The 25,131-nt window shown below is 37.1% G+C and overlaps 1 protein-coding gene across 6 annotated transcripts in view; it reads right to left on the bottom strand.

The window, feature by feature from the left end:
* The window catches only part of CEP135 (centrosomal protein 135), an 80,003-nt gene that overhangs the window by 15,627 nt on the left and 39,245 nt on the right, over positions 1-25,131 (bottom strand). For all 6 annotated transcript variants that reach the window (XM_032633377.1, XM_032633380.1, XM_032633383.1 and 3 more), the window contains 8 exons: positions 21,386-21,463; positions 14,232-14,383; positions 8,148-8,263; positions 7,919-8,073; positions 7,437-7,492; positions 4,708-4,876; positions 3,741-3,851; positions 3,270-3,455 (listed from right to left, as the gene is read on the bottom strand). In XM_032633377.1, the coding sequence (XP_032489268.1) occupies positions 3,270-3,455; positions 3,741-3,851; positions 4,708-4,876; positions 7,437-7,492; positions 7,919-8,073; positions 8,148-8,263; positions 14,232-14,383; positions 21,386-21,463 (1,023 nt within the window). The remainder of the gene's footprint in view (positions 1-3,269; positions 3,456-3,740; positions 3,852-4,707; positions 4,877-7,436; positions 7,493-7,918; positions 8,074-8,147; positions 8,264-14,231; positions 14,384-21,385; positions 21,464-25,131) is intronic.

Here is a 25,131-nt window from a genome sequence, read left to right as displayed (position 1 = left end):
TTTTTCTGAGTTCTCACCAGAATTGCCTTTAATATCCATCTTTCTATCTACAAACTTTTCAAGGTTGTCTAGACTTTTCTATCAGGCACCTCAAAACTCTTCCAGCCTGTACCCATTACAAAACTCTTCCAGCCTGTACCCATCACCCTTCCAGCCTGTACCCAATTCCAAAGACCCTTTTTAGGTTTGTTACAAAAGCATCCCACTTCCTGGTACCAAAATCTGTACTAGTTTCTTAACGCTGCCATAACAAATTACCAGAAACTAGATAGCTTAAAACAACAGAAATGTATTCCCTCTCAGTTCTGGAGTCCACAAGTCTGAAATCCAGATGTCAGCAGGATCGGTTCCTTCTGGAGGTTCTGAACGAGAATCTTTTCCACACCTCTCTCCCAGCTCAAGTGATTGCTGGCAATCCTTGGGGTTCCTTGTCTTGGTAGACACATCATTTCAATCTCTGCCTCTATCCTCATATGGCATTCTCCCCTGTGTCTTCTGTGTCTGAATCTCCCTTATTTTACAAGGACACCAGTTATCAGATTAGGGTCTATCCTACCCAGTGTCACCTCATTTTAACCTTTTTAAAAAATATTTATTTATTTTTGGCTGCACTGGGTCTTCATTGCCGTGCACGGGCTTTTCTCCAGTTGCGGCGAGCGGGGGTTAGTCTTCGTTACGGTGCACAGGCTTCTCATTGCGGTGGCTTCTCTTGTTGCGGAGCACGGGCTCTAGGCGCACGGGCTTCAGTAGTTGTGGCTCGTGGGCTCTGGAGTACAGGCTCAGTAGTTCTGCGCACGGGCTTAGTTGCTCCACGGCATGTGGGATCTTCCCAGACCAGGGCTCGAACCCGTGTCCCCTGCACTGGCAGGCGGATTCTCAACCACTGTGCCACCAGGGAAGCCCACCTCATTTTAACTTGATTAAATCTGCAAAGATGCTATTTCCAAATAAGGTCACATTCACAGGTACTGGGAGCTAGGACCTAAATATATTTTGGGGGGGAGGGGTGCATAATTCTACGCACTACAGATAATCAATACTTTCTTCTAAAAAATAAAGACCAACTACGATACTATACCAACAAAACAAAACAAAAGTAGAACTAATAGTCAACTGTTCCTTATCAATCTAACTTATTTAGGGTCCCTATATTTTAACTAAACTCAAAATTTTATTATGAGACTTTTTTTTTGCAGTACGCGGGCCTCTCACTATTGTGACCTCTCCCGTTGCGGAGCACAGGCTCCAGACACGCAGGCTCAGTGGCCATGGCTCAAGGGCCCAGCTGCTCCACAGCATGTGGGATCCTCCCGGACCGGGACACGAACCCGTGTCCCCCGCATCGTTAGGCGGACTCTCAACCACTGCGCCACCAGGGAAGCCCTAAGAGACTTTTATTAGACTGTCTTTATGACAAAAGCTTATTTAAATCCACATGCAAAAGAATGAAGTTGGAACCTTACCTTATATCATGTATAAAAATTAACTCAAAATGGATCAAAGACCTCAACATAAGAGCTAAAACTATAAAACGCATAGAAAAAACAGGGGAAAAGCTTCATTATGTTGGACTTAGCAATGATTTCTTAGATATGACACCAAAAATACAGGCAAGAAGAAAAAAATAGATAAATTGGACTTCATCAAAATTTAAAACTCTTGTGCATCAAAGGATAAAACTGAGTGACAAGGTAAGCCATGAGATGGGAGAAAATATTCACAAATCACATATCTAATAAGGGATTGAAATCCAGAATATACAAACAATTCCTACAACTCAACAACAACAGAAAACAACCTGATTAAAAACTAGGCAAAGGGGCTTCCCTGGTGGCGCAGTGGTTGAGACTCTGCCTGCCGATGCAGGGGACATGGGTTCATGCCCCGGTCCGGGAAGATCCCACATGCCGTGGAGCGGCTGGGCCCGTGAGTCATGGCCGCTGAGCCTGCACGTCTGGAGCCTGTGCTCTGCAGCGGGAGAGGCCACAACAGTGAGAGGCCCGCATACCGAAAAAAAAAAAAAAAAACTAGGGCTTCCCTGGTGGCGCAGTGGTTGGGAGTCCGCCTGCCGATGCAGGGGACATGGGTTCGTGACCCGGTCCGGGAGGATCCCGCGTGCTGCGGGGCGGCTGGGCCCGTGAGCCATGGACGCTGGGCCTGCGCGTCCGGAGCCTGTGCTCCGCGGCGGGGGAGGCCACAGCAGTGAGAGGCCCACGTACCGCAAAAAAAAAAAAAAAAAAAAAAACTAGGCAAAGGATTTGAATAGATATTTCTCCAAAGAAACTATACAAATGGCCAATAAACACACAAAATATGCTCAACATCACTAATCATTAAGAAAATACAAGTCAAAACCAAAATGAAATACCACTTCACTCCCATTGGGATGGCCATTATTAAAAAAAAAACAAAACAAAAAACCCCAGAAAATAACAAGTGTTGGTGAAGATGTGGAGGAACTGGAAGCCTAACATTGCAGGTGGGAATGTAAAATGGTGCAGCCCCTGTGAAAAACTGTATGGTGGTTATTCAAAAAATTAAACATAAAATTACAATATGATCCAGTAATTCCATGTCTGGATATATCCTAAAGAACTGAAAATAAAGACTTGAATAGATATTGTACATCCAAGTTCATAGCAGCATTATTTTCAATAGCCAAAGATGGAAACAAACCAAATGTTCATTGACAGATGAATGTTTAGAATGTGGTATATGCATACAGTGGGATATTATTCAGCCTTAAAAAGGAATGAAATTCTGACACGTGCTACAACATGGGTGAACCTTGAGATTTAAGTGAACCTTGGGCCTAAGTAAAATAATTCAGTCACAAAAAGACAAATATTGTATGACTCCACTTATAAGAGGGACATGGAGTAGTCAAATTCATAGAGAGAAAGTAGAATGGTGGTTGTCAGTGGCTGGGGGAGGGGAGAATGAGGAGCTAGTTAGTATTTAATGGGTACAGAGTTTTAACTGGGGAAGATGAAAAAGTTCTAGAGAAGGATGGTGGTGATAGTTGCACAACAATATGCATGTACTAACTGCCACTGTATACTTAAAAATGGTTATAATGGTAAATTTGATATTATGTATATTTTACTTACAATATAAAAGTAATGGGGCTCTCCTAAGCAAATTATCAGAATGACAGATTACCACTGAACTTGATTTTTACCAATGCTTAAACCTCACTTCAATAAAGTGCCTTTGAATGTTTTCTGTTTTACTAAATTCTGTCTGTGCAAGACAAATGAATATATTACCTCCTGAATTTCTTTTTCTAGTAGCTCCACTCTTTCTCGAAGGTGCCTCCTCTCGGTGTCAATAGAAAGAAGTTCCAGTCGAACTGAGCTGCTTTCTCCCTCAGCTTGATGGGCTTTGACCTCCCAGTCTTCAGCACGGTCATGAAGCATCTGAAATCTATCTAACAAATCTTGATTTTCTCTTTCCTGGTTTAACCACAATTAAATTGTTTCTAAATTAGTCATCATTACTCACTGGAATACCCATGTCATAAACATATACACACACTGGGATTTTTGTTTTAATTTAGGAAGCATAAGCTATCTGTGCAGACACTATACTAAGTAAGATCTGTAAGAAAATATACAAAGACAGTAGGCAAGATCTCCACTTTCATATGTTAATATCTAATAGAGGAGACAGAATAAAGAAACATGAAAAAGTTAAAAAAAAAATCAGTCTTAAATCCAACCTAAACAATGTTTTTTCACCTTAGAAGCCATTAAGCTCTCCCATCGTGACACTTCAGTTATGTAATTATGAACTCTACTCTTCATTTCTTCTTTTTCTTGCACTGCTGCTTCTAATTCCAATGAAATTTGCTATAAATCAGAAAATTGAAGACAAATCTAAAATGAATGTAGCACCTAATGAGTTCTATTTATGTTCAAATAGCTCTTTCTGAATTTGGGGAATAAGTGAGAGTAGGAAAAAAGGAAAACTGTTCCTGACCGTTATTTTCACATGTTTTTCTGGACTGATCTTGACTTTTTTAACCAAATATTACCATATATCTCCCACAATATATGTGACCACATATCTGGTATTTAAACTAAGGGCTAGCTACGCTCAGGGGTTGACATTTAAAAAAATTTATATATCAGCAATATACTCTATAATGAATAATTTTTAAAAATAAAATATTTAAAATAAGAAAATTATTGGTTTTCTTGGTGTAATTCTTTAATAAACCAGCACAAACAAAACCAATACCTTTTAGTATTTGCCATTCTAAAATATTCATTAATTAACTTACAGGCATATCTCTAAGCCACTGGAAGTAAGTACGAATAATTAAAATCTATCATGGGTCTTTAAAACACAGCAACTTTGCCCTGGGAGTGATGCTGAGGTCCTCACCCAGTAGAGTAACACCGATTTCTGCCATAGAGAACACCATGCTCCCAGCTTCAGGATTCCTTGCAACAAAGACCACAATGGTGAGGGGACTACAGTTGTACCCATTACACACCCTGTAATATACCGCAGCATTCTAAACCACATTTTAAGATACCCTTATAAACACTATCCTCCTTAAAGAATTATTTCTTTTGTTGTTGATATTTATATAATTAAAATTTAGAAAGCATACTTAAAGCTTTAAAATTTAGCAAACTATGAATATATTGTATAACTGTATACTATAAAACTATCAAAGTTTATGCTTTGTCCTCATACCTGGTTTTCTCTTGCTACTGTAGCCAGATCATCCTGTAATCTTCTGTTTTCCTTAAAAGACATTTCTTTAGATCTTCCTACTTCATCAAGTTCCTTGTGAGCTGCATCAAGCTGGCGCCGGAGGCTGCTTATCTCACGGTCCCGATTAATCAATGTTTCCTTTAGGTGGCTGTTACATGGGTGGTGTAGCAATAATAAAGCTTTTTGGAAAATTTAGTTCATTTAACTGTTGTACTCTGATTTAAGTATACTAGGAATGTAAGAAATTACAACTACTCAACCTATGGACTGGGAGAAAATATTTGTAAATGATGCAACCAACAAGGGTGTATACCAACAGCTCACACAACTCAATAACAAAAAAACAAACAACCCAAGCAAAAACTGGACAGAAGACCTAAATGGACATTTCTCCAAAGAAGAAATGCAGATGGCCAATAGGCACATGAAAAGATGCTCAACATTGCTAATTATTAGAGAAATGCAAATCAAAACTACAATGAGGTACCACCTCACACCAGTCAGAATGGCAAACATTAAAAAGTCTACAAATAGGGCTTCCCTGGTGGCACAGCGGTTGAGAGTCCGCCTGCCGATGCAGGGGACACGGGTTCGTGCCCCGGTCCGGGAGGATCCCACATGCCGCGGAGCAGCTGGGCCTGTGAGCCATGGCCACTGAGCCTGTGCGTCTGGAGCCTGTGCTCCGGAACGGGAGAGGCCACAACAGTGAGAGGCCCGCGTACCGCAAAAAAGAAATAAAAGTCTACAAATAACAAATGCTGGAGAGGGTGTGGAGAAAAGGGAACCCTCCTACACTGTTGGTGGGAATGTAAATTGATACAGCCACTATGGAGAACAGTATGGAGGTTCCTTAAAAAAGAGAGTTACCATATGATCCAGCAATCCCACACCTGGGCCTATACCCAGACAAAAGTATAATTTGAAAAGATACACACGCCCCTATGTTCATAGCAGCATTATTTACAATAGCCAAGACATGGAAGCAACCTAAATGTCCACTGACAGTGAAATCTATAAAGAAGATGTGGTACATATATACAATGGAATACTACTCAGCCATTAAAAAGAATGAAATAAAGCCATTTGCAGCAACATGGAGGGACCTAGAGATTATCATACTGAACGAATAAGTCAGAAAGAGAAAGACAAATACCATATGGTATCACTTATATGTGGAATCTAAAATATGACACAAATGAACATATTGAAGAAACAGAAACAGACTCACAGACAGAGATTGTGGTTGCCAATGGGGAGGGGGCTGGAGGAGGAAAGGATTGGGAGTTTGGGATTAGCAGATGCAAACTAGTATTATAGAATGGATAAACAACAAGTCCTACTATATAACACAGGGAACTATGTTCAATATCCTATAATAAACCATAATGGGAGACTTCCCTGGTGGTGCAGTGGTTAAGAATCTGCCTGCCAATGCAGGGGACACAGGTTCAATCCCTGGTCCGGGAAGATCCCACATGCCTCAGAACAACTACGCTTGTGTCCCACAACTATTGAGCCTGCGCTCCAGAGCCCGCATGCCACAACTACTGAAGCCCGCGTGCCCTAGAGCCTACGCACTGCAACTACTGAAGCCCACGCACCTAGAGCCTGTGCTCCACAACAACAGAAGCCACCACAATGAGAAGCCTGCGCATTGCCAACGAAGAGTAACCCCCGCTCACCGCAACTAGAGAAAGCCTGCGCGCAGCAACGAAGACCCAATGCAGCCAAAAAAAATAATGGAAAATAATATGATAAAGAACATATATATATAACTGAATCACTTTGCTGTATAGCAGAAATTAACACATTATAAATCAACCATACTGCAATAAAATTTAAAAAAAGAAATTACAACTACTGAATTAAGATACTGATTAATTAGGTGAAGCAGATATTTTAGATCTCTACCAATCATTATGTGCAAATAAAGTCATAAAATAAATTTATTATTCTAAAAGTCAAGTAAAAACAGAAGACTTTCAAGTGTTAGGAGCAGAACATAAACGATTCAATTGGCAAACACTTATATAATGTTTAAGTCCCCACTATTATATAATATGTAAGGGTGTATAAAATAAATACAATTAGTGACGTTTGTCTTGAAGTAGAGACCAGACATAAAATGTAAAGTCTTGTAACAATGTTCAAAAAGGTTTAGATGTGGAATAATTCAACACTGGCTACTAGGGTAATCTAAGTTTTAATGATTAGGGCCTGCACAGGGTAATTACAGTAGAAATAAGGAGCAAGTAGGTATGTATAAGAATAATTAATAAGACATAATTGTTTAGATGTGGATGACAGAGGAGGGAAGAAAGTTAAAGAGGATAACATTTTCATGCAGGAGACTGAGAAAATAACTGCTACTGATAAAAACAGGAAAATTGAAAAAGAAACTTTCCTATTGCCAGATTGCTATTCAAATAGATAAAGCTGCATTCACTGAAAATTTCTAAAAAAACTGGATGCCGGGGCTTCCCTGGTGGCGCAGTGGTTGAGAGTCCGCCTGCCGATGCAGGGGACACGGGTTCGTGCCCCAGTCCGGGAAGAACCCACATGCCACAGAGCGGCTGGGCCCGTGAGCCATGGCCACTGAGCCTGTGCGTCCGGAGCCTGTGCTCCGCAACGGGAGAGGCCACAACAGTGAGAGGCCCGCGTACCGCAAAAACAAAACAAAACTGGATGCCGTTCCATTGATTACTTACTTCATAGAAGATTCATACTCTGAGACTGTTATCTTCATCTGAGTAATAGCTTTTTCCTATAGAAATTATAAAAATATGTAAGATTCTAAACCATTCATATAGAAATGTCTTCATTTGAATTGATACAATATCACATTTATATAGTTTAAATCCAATTATATAAATTATATTATAAAAGAAACCTCCAAGTAAACATATTTCCATGTACGAATTATATTTCATATATTGGCATATTTCTACCCACTAAGAATTTGAATTGTTCCTTGAGTTTGCTATAATCATATATGATAAAACTGTCTTCTAGAAATAGAACTTTTAAAGATTCAAATTATTGGTATAAAATGAAATTTAAACACATTAGAAGATACGGCTTTGGGTCTTAGGAGCTTGTACACAGGCAATAAGAACTGCATATCTAAAACAGAGAATAAAATAAGCTTTTCTGTTCAGATGCTGGATAACATTACTTAACAGTCACATACTTTATTAGCTAGGTTTTCATGCAAGTTTGCAATCTTTTCTGTCTTCTCATCTACAGTCTCCTGAAGAATGTCTTTTTCTTTATCAATAACACCAATGGTCTTTTTCATTACATGAGCCTCTTCATTCTGTGAAGTCATCTTGAAGTGTAGTTTATCTATAAATGAAAAAGAAATGTTTGCTAGACAAAGTAAATTAGGATTCGCAAAAACAAAATTGAAGAATACTTACCTATTTTTTCCTCCAGTATTTTAACTTGTGCTTGTGCTGATTCAAGTTCACTTCTTTTCATGGAAAGTTGGTGCTGATGGTCCTCAAGTGACCGCTGTAGCTGCTCATTTACTAGCCTAAAGGGTCAGTGGAGAAAAACAAATGGTATTCTTTATCTCTGGTAGAAATAATTTTTTTAAAATGAAAGATCTTAAAAAATATTTTTCTTATTTTTAAAGTTTCTTTTATTCCTTATTTTAAAGCTCTTCCAGTATAATCAATGGCAATATACTATATATATTATTCCTTTCTTCAAAACTGTTCCATCTTCCTCAAAATAATACGGTGTAAAAATCAAATTAATTGCATACTTTTTTCTAGAGGCTTCCTAGTAGTTTTAAAGCTTTTCTCAGTTTCCTAATAACAACCCTCTTTCTTTCTCTTAAAATCTACTTTCAATAGTCAAGGCAAAGGAAAAGTCTTGCTTTTACAGAATGGCCTAGCACTTCAACATCCTGACCATCCTGACCAGGAAGCTTTGAATTCTGCTTCCCATTCTGACTTTTTTTGATAGGTAGTCAACAGGAGGTCATAGTAAAGAGGGAAATAGGTATTTACTGTAGTGCAATGAGGATTTAAGACTAAAGATTGGTTTCAGGAAGCAAAAAAAAAAAGACATACAGCAAAAATAAAGACAATTTCAGACAAATCCCTTACTGATCAGTAAGATTAATTTTTTTTCAGAAGTAACAAGAATTTGCTCTCATGTCATCTAGGGTCTTTGGAAGCTTTTAGTCCTGGCCTAGGAATTCTTAGTCTGGCCGTGCTGGAAAAACATGGCTCTCACATTAGGCTATTTATTGGGGACTTCCACAGGTTCCTTTTAGGGTTTGTTTGAAGATGAGATAGTAGAAGATACTAAAGGTGGCTTAGTTTAGAATTGCCTAATAGGGAGGAGGTTGGATTCTGAAACCACTAGTAAGATGGGACATCTCCCACAGAAATGAAAAAGTTTTACATGCAACACTGAGATATTCTGAAACACAAAAGACATGACCCTGACTGCTCTAATAGCAAATGAATGATGACCCAGAGGCAGGGAGGGAAGTCAAGGTGAGGCTGACTTCTTTAGAATTGCACAACCAAATAAAACCAAGTCAGAAAGACTCTCGGTTCAAGCAATTTTACTTCATAGAATCATCTGTGAGGTCCAGGTGACTCACTGTATTCAAGCTGCTTGTAAAAGCTACAACTATGACTCTGAGGGATATAACTACACGGAGTGGAGAAAAAAGAAAGCTAATATTCACCGTACTGATAATTGACAGACGTAACCTCATTTATTCCTAGGACAGTTCCATAATTAGAACCATTATCTTGATATTATAGAAACAAATAATAACTTGTTCAAGATGGCAAAGCTATTAAGGCAAAGAAAATATATAAATCCAGTTTAGTCTACCCTGATATCAATGTTTTTCTACTACATCACACTGCCTACTACAAAGAGCACAGGACATCTTCCATGTGGAAGGGAAAATGTCTGCCAGTAAGCTATAAAGAATCCTTTCAAAAATGGAATGGCTCCCAGAGTTCCTACTGAAGGACACTGAGTAGTTGGCAGTGCTTGAAATCCTAAGTAGAAATGTAAAGATTTTTTACATCTAAGTTCATTAGCAGGGTTAATTCCTAATGAAAGTAGGGTTGATAAATGAAGGCAGGATAACATCTTGATTGATTATACATATAAAGGAGGCCCTTAGTGAGTCTTAAAAATAGCTTTGCCTTTTCATATTCTAGTGTAGGCAGGAAAGGGAATAATAGAGATTCCACACAGACCTCGGCAGTAACTTTCTGACAGAAGGATTGCTGCTAAGATAAAGGTCTTCTAAATGAAAGAACTGAGGTATAAAGTTCATAGGAAAGAACAGTGGAGTGACTATCATATTATTTGTCATCATGGTGTTTGGAAAGGAAAATTTGAGAACCTGTTGAGAAGTAAGTTGCTAGGATGAGCTAATTTCTTAGCTTCGAAAGTGCTATAAGCAAAAAGCAAAGAAAAGTGATGACTTCCCACCAGAGAGTGAAGCAATAAAACTTAGAATCAAATTCTAGCTCTCCACTTACCAGCCACGTGGCTGGATAAGACCATCTCTCTGAGCCTCAAATTCCTGAGTTTTATTACAGTACATGGATGTATACATGCTCTCATCTTAGGGGGCAAAAGTAATTACTTCTCTTCATGATAGAGTATATTTTAAACAAAGACAGCATCATAAAGGGTCCTTTATTCATAAGAAGTGTTCAAGTTGTAAAATGGAGCTGAAGCTCTATCTAAGAGGCATAGGTTTGGAATTTTAATGGCCTCTTAGAAGAAAGAGAGATTGATATGGTATCCCTGTTTTTTTTAAATTAATTATTTTTGGCTGCGTTGGGTCTTTGTTGCTGCCCATGGGCTTTCTTAGTTGCAGAGAGTGGGGCTACTCTTCATTGCAGTGAGCAGGCTTCTCATTGCAGTAGCTTCTCTTGTTGCGGAGCATGGGCTTTAGGCGCACGGGCTTCAGTAGTTGTGGCTTGCAGGCTCTAGAGTGCAGGCCCAGTAGTTGTGGTGCACGGGCTTAGTTGCTCTGCGGCATGTGGGATCTTCTCGAACCAGGGTTCGAACCTGTCTCCTGCACTGGCAGGCGGATTCTTAACCACTGCGCCACCAGGGAAGCCCAGTATCGCTGGATTTTTTTTTGGTATCCCTGTTTTATTTCAGATGTCTCCAAGACTCTATGGTTATTACCCACCACTAACTGAGAAAGTATCATCTCTTGATAACTGAGAGAGGGGAATAGGGATAAGGACTGGCTTTTCTGTCACATTTCTGCAAAAGGATGATGATTTATATCTGGTGGTCCTAGGTCCCTTGGCCCTTCTAAGTCCAGTTCCATGAGCTCAGCTGTCTTTACTTAGGGCCCTGGCTCCTCTTCCTGTCTTGGTAGAAAAAAATGTTAGACATGCCCAGAAGATAATTCTTAGGCATCCTAAGGAATCTATGAGCCTTATCTAAAATGGCTCTCAATTCCCTTAACAAATAAATACTTCTCAAAGGAGACCAGTTATATTTGGTTTTCTGAATATACAAACACACTCTACTATAAAAGCTGATACTTATTGCCATAATAATAACTCTAACTAGAGCTTATGGGCTCTTCCCAGGAAAATCAGCTAATGCATTTATTTGATCCTGGATACGTACATAACCCTCTAGTTTTAAAGAAGGTACACAGAATAACTAAAGACTAAGGTGAAATGAAAACAGTCTGACGGTATTTTCAGCTGCAGAAATCTAAATGTTTAGAGGCTCATAGCTAGCAGTGGTAAGGATTATGGCTATTGTCCTCTGCTGCTGCACCAAGAGACTAGACCAAAGATCCTCTATTTGGACAATTAGAGACTGTGCTTGATATAGAAAAGACTGTTTGGTGGCACTGAAATTTGATGAAAAATGCCTAACTCAGGAAGGGAAAGAGAAAATGGGCCCACCAGGTGGATGAAAAGGAATATATGCTTTATCTATCTGAGTATCAGCTTCTTAAATGTCTTCATGTTAAGGGAAACAACTTGATGTGATTAAAGGGACAGCAAGATCTCTATTAAACATATCAAAAGTTGCATGAGGTTTGGACAAGGCGACTTTATTTCCATACAGTTCTTGGTATTATGTTTGTATTGGGTTCAGCTTTGGATGTGAACCTGACAGCTTGAACTCATAGTTCTAATGTTTACTGATGTATACTGATATGGAGAATGTGACTGACACACCTTCCTCAGACAAGTCTGATATTTGTCAGAGCAAAAAAAGTTATGGAATCCTGCAATCCCCCCATTATTACCTGTCTCTGTTTACAGACAAACAAAGGTAAAGAGAAAATTCTCCACAACCCATTCCTATAACAAGGTAAAGAGAAAATTCTCCACAACCCATTCCTATAACACAGTGAACTGGATTATTCCTAGGTGAGGGAAGTAGCAGGTTGGGTAAGAGAAAAGGGTATTAGTATAGCAGAGAAAACGCCCAAGGAGCTGCCCGGTAGGGGATCCAAGGGAGGGCACTGAAAGCTCTGTCTTATAAGACTGGAAAGGGCATCCTGTGAGGGAAGGAAAGGGGAGTTATAGCTATAGTTTGAAGGAAAAAGCAAAATGGACTAAATGCAGCTCCAATCATCTGGACACAAAACGGAAATGGGTAGACTAGTAATTCTGGGTGACAGAAATATACCATGGTATTTGTACTTTGGAGTTGAACATAGACATGAACCAGAGGGGGAGAGGCCATTCCATTCAGGTAGCTCTCCTTCATAGGATGTTATGTAGTGCCTTGCAAGGAAAAAAAAAAACAAAACGGAAAAAGAAGCTTCTACCTTAGTTCTTCCTAAATGGTATTCCTTAATTAAACAGACAAACAGCCAGCTCTTGGTCTTATTACATAGTTTGTTTTGATTTTGTGTAACAAACGTTTCCTAAATCTCACCACTGTTCTCCAAGTTCATTGCCACTGTTTCACTCCAGACACATTGTCTCCATTGTCTGCCATCAGTCTCTTAAGACTCCAAATTCACCTTCCCTATTTTTGTGAGAGTTCACTTCCTAAGAGGCATGGTAGGAAGTCACCCCCTTGGTTAAAATTTTGTTTGTTCTCCATGTTTATAAGATAAAATCCAGACACTCTTGGTTATCATACCAAGTTCTTTATTACCTGACTTCAACATGTAGATACAGCCTACTTGGGCCATACTGACTTTTTTTTACCATTTTTCAGACATCACCTTTTAGACTCTGTATATAAATATTCTGATTTTACATTTCTTTGAAAGAAGAATGAGAAGAACAATGACATAGGTAGCAAAAAACTCTGTAATTTCCAGCAATTCTACACTAAGGAGTACAAATAATCTGAAGTACAGGCCTACCTTGGAGATATTGTGGGTTTGGTTCCAGACCACCACAGAAAAGAAAATATGGCAATAAAGTGAATCATGTGGATTATTTGGTTTCCCAGGGCATATAAAATTATGTTTAATACTCACAAACATAAAAAACAAACTTAACGGTTAACAAAGGGGAAGGGGGAAGGGGAAGGGGGAAGGGGGAAGGGGTAAATTAGGAGTTTGGGAATAGCAGATACAAACTACTATATATAAAATAAACAACAAGGTCCTACTGTATAGCACAGAGAACTATAATCACTATCTTGTTATAAAACATAATGGAAAGAATATGAAAAAGTATATATGTGTGTATATATATATATATGCATATATGTATTAGTGAATCACTTTGCTGTATACCAGAAACTAACAAAGCATTGTAAACAACTATACTTCAATAAAAAATATTAAATTAAAAATTCAAAGCCATTAAAAAAATAAGTAAATAAAAGTTATGTCTGTACTATACTGTAGTCTATTAGGTGTGCAACAGCATTATGTCTGAAAAAAACGATGCACACACCTTAATTTAAAAAACCTTATTTCTAAAAAATAGTAACCATCATCTGAGCCTTCAGTGAGTTGTAGTAATAGTCAAAGCTCACTGATCACAGATCATCATAACAAATATAAGAATTATGAAAAAGTTTGAAATATTGCAAGAATTACCAAAATGTGACACAGAAACATGAAGTGAGCAAATGCTGTTGGAAATACGGCACCAATAAACTTGCTTGATGCAGGTTTGCCAAAAACCTTCAATTTGTAAAAAACACAACATCTGCAAAGCACAATAAATTGAAGCACAATAAAACAAAGTACACCTGTATCTGTTAGGGAGATTTTAGAAGGAGGTAGGTACAAAAATTTGCCTGCAATCATATCAAGCTATGAAAGTCTTTAGAAGTACAGATACTCAAAACTTACCCAGATTCACTCAGTGAACAGGAACCTCCAGAGATCAGTCCCTAAATCCATACTTTACAAAAGCTCCCCAAGTGATTCTGCTGCAAAGCCAACTTTGAGAACTACTGCTTTTCAAAGGCCTAGTCCAAAATGCCACCATTATGAACCTTATATAGCAACAAGCTTGTTCCCAGAAGAGAAATGAAACTTTCAATAAACTTACCTAAGTGAGTTCATCTCTGTTTTCTGATGAGATGAGTCACCAGTCACATGGCTAAGTTTTTGAGCTTGGAGTTTTACTTTTTTCTCTAAAGACTCTATTGTTTCTTTCATTTTTAACATTTTAGACTTTAATTCACAATTTTCGTTTTCAAGCTATAATTAAATTTTAAAAATTAATAGGTATATGTCTCAGTTTCTTTTCCTTAAGCACTCTTTCATAATATTTCTGGAAGAAAACTAAGGAAATAAATTAGATTTATTTAAAAATACTTTAAAAGTCATGTGTACACTTTAGGTTCTAGATGTCAGAATAGGCAAACACATTTTTCTCTCTCTCCTCTTCAATATCATTGAAATCAAAGAAAAGATACCAAAAAAGAAAGGCAAGAAAGGAAGAAAAGAATGTATCCATAACAGCAATGAAGGGAAACCACTAGCAGGCCAAAATTTTGAGAAATTTCTAAAAAAAAACGTAGCTAGGACTGAACTGAAGAAAGATCAGAGCAGAAAATACCGTAACCCAAACACAAAATGGACAAGATTTATATGAGGAACCTGTAACATGTTCCTGAAGAGCATAAAACACAACCTGACAATGTGAAGACACACCATATTTCTGAATGGGAACACAATATTGGAAAGGGATTAAAATTTCCTGAAATAATTGTAAATTCAATAAAATTTCAGTAAGAATCTTGACACAACCTTTTTAAAATTAGATGGGTGACTCAGATTTCATTCTAAAATTTATTTAGGAAAAAAGGAAGTTAAGAAAAAACAGTAAAAATGGGGGGCGGGAGGAAGACTGCAGCTAGACTTGCTTTATGAGATATCAAAATAAATGAAAAAGCTACTATAATTAAGACAGTATGGATTTCACATATGGATAAGCAGATACATCACAGATATAAGTTTAGAAAAGGCAGCATTTTAAGAAAGTGGGAAAAGAATAAACTTTTTAAAAATAGAGCTGGATAGCCACTCATCGGAGACAAAAAATTAGCTAGATTCTATTCTATTTTACGTACAAAAATAAATTCCAGATGCAATAATGATCTATATACAAAATTCAAAACCAAGAAACATTAGTGATAAATTTCAGTCTTCCAGTTGAAACTGTAGACTGACCACACACATTTTTAACACTCCTTCTTCTGGAAACAGTGCTAAAATGACAGTAAAGAAATAAGGTTATATACTCATAAGGACAGAGAGAACAAGAGAGAAAACAAGGGTGAACAAGTGACTTCAAAAACTTGTGGAAGACAGAGCAGAGAGTGGTTCAGAGTGGAAGAAAGATATATACAATCTAAAGCAGGGTCTGAACCTAGGAACCAATGACCTTTGAGGCCAGATAATTGTTTGTTGTGAGGGCCGTCCTGTGCGCTGTAGGACGTTTAGCGACATCCCTGCCTTCTGCTTACCAGATACAATAAGTACTTTTTCCCCTAATTGTGACAGACAAAAATTCTCCAGATATTGCCAAATATCTCTTAGGAGGCAGAACTGGCCCCAGTAGAGAATCACTGACCTAAAATGGCCACAGTCGGGAATACCAATGAGCACAGCCAGTTGAGTTAGCCTGAAGAAGCTCAACACGTGGAGGCATGAAGCCGTGAGGTGGGGTCACAAAGAGAACTGAACAAGGAGATTGGCTGAAAGTCTATATACTGGGACACTCATACCCCAGTTATCTCTTTCTAGAAAGTTCTCTTGGAAATCAAATATATTTAAAAAATCAATAGACGGGCTAAAAGACAAAGCTGAGGCAATCTCCCAGAAAGTTGAACAAAAAGTCAAAGAGAAAATAAAGGAGAAATGATAAGAATATTAGATCTCTTTAGGAAGTCTAAAACCAACAAATAAAGCTCCAGAGAGAGAAAACAGAAGAGTATAGTAAATTGAAGACACAAGATAAAGAGAAAACCCCGAATCCTTTCAGAAATAAAAACATGTCATGTACAGAGGACTCAGAAAAGAATAGCATCAGACATCTCAAAGAAAGTTGAAAGACCAATGGAGAACAGTATTCAAAATTTTTAGTGAAAATAATTTTCCAGTCTGGACTGCCATATGCCTGAGCCAAATCATAAATTATAAAAGTTCAATAAAGACATTTTCAGACAAGTAGAGTACCAAAAAAATTTCCTCCCATGTATTCTTTTTCAGGAAACTGCTGGAGAAGATGCTATACCATAATGAAGGAACAAACCAAGAAAAGAAGAAAATATGAGGTTCAACACAGGAGAGGGGGACAGGGAAAGTCTTATGAGGACAGCTATGGAGAGACATAGTCCATAATGAATCAAGACAGAAAGCTCAAGAAGGAGGAAAAAGGGGGAAAAAGACCAGAACTGGTAAGTTTGAAAACTCAAAAAATATTGAAAGGCATGTGGCAGAGATGGAGTTCTTGATAAAAATTAGCAATGAAAAACAGAAAAGTAACAAAAAACAAAATGAAACAAAACAAAGCAAAAGCAATTATTAACTCCAGGAAAATGGTCTACAAGAAAAAAGGTAAGAGTAGTACTGTCCCACTTGGCTGAGCCATAAACCACGAGAAGTCTTGGTAATATAAACAATAACTACTTAAGTGAGCAAAATATGTAATTAAACTATGTAATGGGGGAAGAAAAGGGGAGTGCTAATCCATCATCTACCATCACGGAGACTCACTAAATAACCTTAAATCAATAAAGACTAAATAGCACGAGCACATTATTTAGAAACAGGGAAGTAAACACCAGGAAAGAGAATTGTGGATGGTAATTTGTGGGATATGGAGGTGGGAAAGGAAAAAAAAATGTTTTGCACTAAAAATCTTCCAGAATTCTTGTTCAAACAAGAGTACATGTGTGGTATAAAGACTAAAAACAAGAACATTTGTGTACCCATCACCTGGCTTAAAAAATATTACCTGAACCTTTGACACTACTGTGAGCAGTCTCCAGTGACATCCCCTAACTCCTGCCCACAGTATCCACTAACCTGAGTCTTCTGTTTCTCATTTCTTGCTTTTCCTTAGCACACCACATTTGTATCAATCTCCAAACAATTTACAGTTTAGGTTAGCATGTTTTTCAACTTTACATAAGCAGAATCATACTGCATGTTTTCTTCAACATCATAGTTGCAAGATTCATGCATGTTGATGTTTGTAGCTATTATTCATTCATTTATGTTGCTCTGTAACACGCCATTGTATGACTTACCACTGTTTATTTTCCTCACAACTGACATCCAGATTGTTTTCTTTTTTCTGTCAGAGAGTAAACATTTTAGGTTTTGTGAGCCATATGGTCCTTTGCCACTACTCTACTGTAACAAAGACACAGCCATAAACAATGTATTAACAAATAAGCATGGCTGTGTTCCAATAAAAACTTTATTACAAAAACAGACTGGAGACCAGATTTGGTCTAGAGACCATAGTTTATTGACTTTGATCCAGGGTTCATATCTAGAAATGTATTTGCTGGCTAATAGAGTATGCCTTTGCTAACCTAGAACAATGCCAAATTATTCTCCAAAGAGGTACCACCAGTTTGCACTCCCAGAAGCTTCACAAAACTAATAATACTAGCTATAACTTGTTAATTTCTGATGGATGTGAAATGATTTTGCTGTGGTTGTAATTGGTATTTCCCCTCTTATTGAGGTAGAACATCTTTTTATATTTATTAACCATTTATAATTTCTTCTGCCATGAAGTGTCAATTCACATCTTCTGTTGAGTTTTTTTTAGGTTAAATGTATGGTAAGTTGTTCTCTGCATTAGTGGCTTGTCTTTTCAATTTATGGCAATTGGATAAACAAAGATGTTCTTGTCAATGTGGTCCTATTTATCTATGTTTTCTTTAAAGGAATAAACTTATTTGTGTCTTGTTTAGGAGCAAACACTGGCACCTGACACCTGCTAGCTGTGTGATCTTGGGCAAGCTTCCCCTCTGTTTCTTTATCTGTGAAATAAGGATAATATTAGCATTTACTTCTTATGGTTGTTGTGAGAATTAAAATTATATACATGAATATATATAAAATGTTGAGAATAGTACCTGACACACAGTAAATGCTATATAAATGATTGCTATTATTATTATTTTGTCAAGGTAAAAAAGATTTTTCTCTTGTATTTTCTTCTAAAATTTGTAGCTATTTCTTGAACATTCAAGGTTGCAAGTAACCTTGAACTGATTTTTGGGTCAGTATATTTTAGGTAGGATCCAATTCCTCTTTTATTTTTTATTTAAAAAAATATCTATCTATCTATCTACCTATCCATTCATCCATCCATCCATCCATCCATCCATCCATCTATCTAGACTGCGCTGGGTCTTAGGTGCGGCACACGAGATCTTCGTTGCGGCGTGTGGTATCTTTTAGTTGTGGCATGCGGACTCTTAGTTACGGCATGCATGTGTGATCTAGTTTCCTGACCAGGGATCAAACCTGGGCCCTCTTCATTGGGAGTGCAGAGTCTTTCCCACTGGACCACAGGGGAAGTCCCCAATTACTTTTTTATATACATATATATGAACAATTGTCCCAGACACAATTTTGTGGGTTTGCTCTCTGCTGGGTTTTATCACTCTCTTAATCCCTGAGCACTACCACCCTATCTTAATTAATAACTCTAAAGCCTTCATATCTAGTAAGACAAGTTCCACACCACGTTCTTCTTTAAAATTTCTTCGTGATTCTTGGCTCTTTGCTTCCATGTAAATTTTAAAATCTATTGTCAGTGTTCACTCTCACACACATCCACCCACCCACCCATCTTCTTGGGATTTCAGCTGAAACTACATCAACTCTACAGATGAATTTGGTGAGAATTTACATTTTTTTATAAACATAATATCTGTCACCTTTTTAATAAATTGGATATATCTCTCCACTTACTTAGGTCTTCCTTAATGTCTTTCAGTAAGGATGCAAAATGTTTTCTATTAAGATCCTGCAAAATTATACATAGGTATCTTGAATTATTTATTGCTATAAAAATGGTATGGATTTTCTTTTTATCTTGCTTAGGATTTGTCATGCTACTAGAATTCACTGTACATCCTGAATCAGAGGATTCCTGTGTTTTCTATCATACCTAGAAAAGTATCAGTTATTATGTCTTCAAATACAGCCTTCTCCCATATTTTATTATATTCTCCTAGAATTTTGACTAAATAAATGTTGGACCTTCTCACTTTATTCTCTAAGGCTTTAACTTATTTTATATTTTCTATCTCCTAGTCTCTTTCCAATGACTTCTAGTACTTCAGATATATTTTCCAGTTCATTAATTCTTGCTTTCAGATTCTGGGCAGGCTAGAGTGACAGGGACCCTTTTACCTGAAATAACTAAAAATTTGGGCAAAGTATATGGAACAATGGTTTTCCAGACACTGGCCATTAGGCAATGATGGATAGTGATCCCTGAGAGATGAAACAAGTGAGATGAGCCCTATAATTGTTCCAGTTTATTGCCTGAAGAATTTCCAGGCTGTGGCACAGGGAAAGAAACCAGCTGGACCTGGTGATTCCTGTAAGTTCAGAATACAGGACTGAGAGTCAAGGGAGGCCAAAGCAGGTAGAATTCGCAGGGTGGATACTGGAGGAGAACTGCACAGAGTAAGAGCACCAGAGATCTATAAACGGTGCCCCTTGAATCTTCAGCTGAGGAGAGCACAGCTCACAGAGAGCTACCCAAGGCCAGGGAAAGAACCATCAAAGAATTAGAGGGAACAGTACTGAGGGCTCATGCAGGGCCAGGAATAGGTTCTTTTCCCATCAGTCATTTGAAAACCTCATAATTCATGAGGCAACTGGTAGTGAGCGTACTCAAAAAGATTTGGTTTCAGTAGTAAAACAAAATTAGTCCGAAACTAAATGCCATTCTAGTCCCACCTAATTAAGCTTAAAAGCAAAACCAAAAAGTAACAAGCTACTTCCATCTGTCTTAAGTGTATCCCAGAACAAACTTCAAGAGTGTTTCTAGGAATACAAGCTCTCCAGCAACCAAGAAAATAAAATTCACAATGTCTGACATCCAATCTAAAGTTACCAGGCATACAAAGAAGCAGGAAAATACAACCTATGAGGAAGAGGGAAAAAAATCAAGTGGCCCAAAGCTGATAGAAACAGATGATAGAATTAGCAGACAAATAAAAACAATGAAGACAGGAAAAAAGAAACTAGTCAAAACAAAACACAGAAAGAAAAAAAGACTATCAGAACACATACCAATTTGTTAAAAGCCCTATCTCTAGTGAGAGCAATAAGGAATGAAAATGATTTTCACTCTTTACTCTAAGTCTGTATTACATGATTTTTTAAACAAGAGCAAAACAACGATAATCATAGCTAACACTTACTGAGTGCTTACGATATGTCAGTAACTATACTAAGTTCTTGATATCTATTAACTCATTTAATTTTCACAAAAACTCTAAGAAGTAAGTATTAGCACCATTTCTATCTTACAAATAAAGAAATTAAGCGATGAAAAGTTTAAGAAACTTGCCTACAGGTAACAGGTGACAAAGATGGATTTGAATCTAAGCAGTCAACCTTCAGAGTACATACTCCTAATCACTGTTATACAGTTTCTCTAACATATTATTTTTTAATTTTAAAAACATAAAAAAAAAAAACAAATACCATATGCTAACACATATATATGGAATCTAAAAAAAAAAATGGTTCTGATGAACCTAGGGTCAGGATCGGAATAAAGACACAGATGTAGAGGATGGATTTGAGGACATGGGGGCTGGGCGGGGGAAGGGTAAGCTGGGATGAAGTGAGAGAGGGCATGGACATATATACACTACCAAATGTAAAATAGATAGCTAGTGGGAAGCAACTGTATAGCACAGGGAGATCAGCTCAGTGCTTTGTGACCACCTAGAGGGGTGGGATAGGGAGGGTGGGAGGAGACACAAGAGGGAGGGGATATGGGGATGTATGTATACATATAGCTGATTCACTTTGTTATAGAGCAGAAACTAACACAATATTGTAAAGCAATTATACTCCAATAAAGATGTGAATTAAAAAAAGATAAAGAAAAACAAACAAAAAAAACATACAGTACATTAAAACTATAATTAAAATAGTCATTCATATAACAAAATATACCTCAAATTCAGTTTGATAAATTACCTGGTGATTAACACATGTCAAATGTTCAACAGTTTTCTCTAATTCTGATTTTCCCAAAATACTCATTTCATGGAGATGCTGTAAGAGAATTTTATAGATGTTCACTCACATCAGATAATAAAACAAAATTACCAAAGTAAGCAATGCAAGTCTACAGTACTATTTTATCTGTCTTTTTATAACACAGAAATGTTTTATTAAGAAAATCATTCGAAATTTTACCAAAACACTGCTTTTGGTTGAAAACAAAAACACAAGAGGTTCTCATCTTTTATGCTTTACCTCCATGTATGACTATAACAAGACACAGATTGGTATGGGTTCATTTATAAAGATTTACACAGATCAATCCATTAGCACAACTATAAAGGGAGAAACCCAGCAGGTTAAGTAAGCTCAGGAGAATGCCCTCATGAGAGGAGATGAAAGAGAAAAAGAGTATAAAGGAAGAACAGATGGGATCAGAAAGACACAGGAAGCAGAACACTACAGGGCCATGCAAGTGATCAGTTTCAACAATGAGCTGGTCAACAGTGTAAACATGAGTGTTGTTATTTTTGGTTATATTACCTTATCCAACTTTTGCTGATGCTAAGTCTAGGACAAGTGATATGTTGGCGTTCTGTGAGAATTTTTCGTGCAAATTCTTACTTCCATCCATGTTATTCATTAAAAATAAGTAAAGACATCTGATGTTTGGATTATATATTTCATTGAAAAGATCACTGTGCTGTATGCATTTTTTTGTTTATTAAATCATTGGACTGGTATTGAGTACCTACTATATACCCAGCACCAAGTAAGGTATTAGGAATACAGTAAAATGGATAAAGTCTCTGATATCATAGACATTATAGTCTATTAAAGACAAACCTTAAACAGATATTAAAATAAAATCCATGAATATTCTGCTAGGAAAAGGAACTTTATGGCGACATACTGAAAGGGAGTCTAGGATCTAGGGTTCATTTCCTTTGTGAGGAAATGATGTTTAACTTGGCTATAAAGGATGAACAGGAATTAGCCAGGTGAGGGGACTGGAAGGGGTGAAGGATTTTTTCCTTAGAAAGTTGAGGGCAAGAAAAAGTCCATTAAGCCTGGCATTGAGAAACTGAGGGGTGAGGAATGGGGGGGATGAGCTTGGGGAAAAGAAGCTAGACCTTGAAGTAGGCAAGGGCCAATCATCGAAGTCCCTGAAAACAGTTAATGGATTTTAAATAGGAAGTGATGTGATCGGATTTACATCTTTGAAAGATGACTCTGACTTCAGTGTGAAATACAGATTTGAGAGGCCGCTAATACACTAGTGCAGTTGAGAGAGAACAATGGCCAGAATAGGATGGTAGCAGGGGAACAGAAACAAGTAGGCTGATTGAAGAGAAACCAGTGTGAGCTGAGGAGCCAGATTCTTTGTGACTTCATTAGCAGGTGATCTTGGACAAATTATTATTACTGCTTTTTTAAAATTAAGGTATAGTTGATCCACAATATTATATGTCTTAGGTGTACAACATAGTGACTCACAATTTTTAAAGATTATACTTCATTTATAGTTTTTATAAAATACTGGCTGTATTCCCTGTGCTGTACAATATATCCTTATAGCTTATTTATTTTATACATAGGTGTTTGTACCTCTTAATCTCCTACCCCATTTTGCTCCTCTCCCCTTCCCTCTCCCCACTGGTCACCACTAGTTTATTCTCTATATCTGTGAGTCTGATTCTTTTTTGTTATATTCACTAGTTTGTTTTATTTAGATTCTATATATAAGTGATAACAGACAGTATTTCTCTTCCTCTGACTTACCTAAGCATAATACCCTCCAAGTCCACCCATGTTGTTGCAAACGCCAAAATTTAATTCTTTTTTTATGGCTGAGTGGGTACTCCATTGTGTGTGTGTGTGTATGTGTATATATATATATATATATATATATATATATATATATATATGTATATATATCACATCTTTATCCATTCATTTGTTGATGGACACTTAAGTTGCATCCATATCTTGGCAACTATAAATAATGCTGCTATGAACATATATCTTTTCGAATTAGTGTTTTCCTTTTCTTCAGATATATACCCAGGAGTGAAATTGCTGGATCATACAGTAGTTGCATTTTTAGGTTTCTGAGGAACCTGTGTACTGTTTTCCACAGTGGCTGCACCAATTTACATTCCCACCAACAGTATACAAGGGTTCCCTTTTCTCCACAACCTTGCCAACATTCGCTATTTGTGTTTTTTTTTTTTTTTTTTGACGACAGCCATTCTGACAGGTATAAGGTGATATCTCGTTGCGGTTTTGAATGTCATTTCTCTGATGATTAGCGATGTTGAGCATCTTTTCACGTGTCTGTTGGTTGGGCAAATTATTTAAACTCACTGTAACTCAGAGACCACATCTGTAAGCATTACCTGACTAAAAAGGCAATTGTGAAGATTTATTGAGATAGCTCTTGTAAAAAGCACTCAGAACAGAGCTTCCCACATGGAAAGGGCTTAATAAATGTTAACTATTATTTAAGAGGTAGCATCAATAGGACTTTGTGATTAAATGAGAGATAGGAGCTTTCAGGGAAAGAGGACTCAGTGCCTGGGTTCAACAACTGGGTAGATAGATAGTGGAACAACAGGAAACTACTAGAGAAGACTTAAAGAATGAGAGGATTAGTTCAGTTTTTATGTAAAAGACCTATTGCAAACTCATAAATCCTGACTCTTGTAATCCAGAAAGATTCTGGTCATATGAATGTCACTTTTTCTGAGTTTTTGGTATAAGTACATTTTTTTAATCCTGTTTTTACATTCCTTAGTCATTTCAATGATATGGAAAAGGCTAAACCAGTAGCTTGTACTAAAACTTGCCATATTGCACAGTTTTCCATTTGGTAATTTTAACAATTATTTTTATAAAAAAGCACTTTTTGGAAGGCAATATTCCAAAGGATCCCAATTAAAAGTATTTTGTAGGGGTAAAACTTTAACTGAAAATTTATGACATAAAGACTACCCTTATAATACTTAAATGTTTTTATTCTTAATCTTAGCGACTAATTTCTAAGCTTTAATTCAATAATATTTATTGGAAGTAAACTATGGACTCTGTAATAGTTAACAGTAATAGTTTAATATTGAGTTCTTATAATGTACTGAGTAGTATTAAGTGCTTTATGTATATTAAAATTTTGGGGGAGATTATAAAATATACTGTCCCTAGATATTATACCAAAAGCACACACAATAAAAGAAAAAATAGATAAATTGGACTTCATCAAAATTAAAAACTATCTGTGCTTCAAAGGACAATACTAAGAAAATGAAAAGACAACCCACTGAATGGGGGAAAGTATCTGCAAATCATATATCTGATAAGGGGACTATATTGAGAATATATTGACACAAAGTATTCTTATAATTCAATAATAATGAGACAACCCCACTTAAAAATGGGCAAAGGATCTGAATAGACACTAAAGAAGATATACAAGTGACCAAATAAGCACTGAAAATAAGCACATTCGCTAACAGAGAAATGCAAATGAAAACCACAATGGATACTACTTCACGCCCACCAGCATGATGATAATAAAAAACCTAATAACAAGTATTGGTGAGGATGTACAGAAATTAGAACTCTTGTACACTGTTGGTGGGAATATAAATGGTAAAGCCACTTTGGAAAACAGCTTGGCAGTTGCTCATATGGTTAGTTATAGTTATCATATGAATCTAGGT

The sequence above is a fragment of the Phocoena sinus genome, chromosome 5 (genome assembly GCF_008692025.1).
Source record: "Phocoena sinus isolate mPhoSin1 chromosome 5, mPhoSin1.pri, whole genome shotgun sequence".
NCBI classification, from domain to species: Eukaryota; Metazoa; Chordata; class Mammalia; order Artiodactyla; family Phocoenidae; genus Phocoena; species Phocoena sinus.
This window is presented reverse-complemented; position numbering and strand designations above follow the sequence as displayed.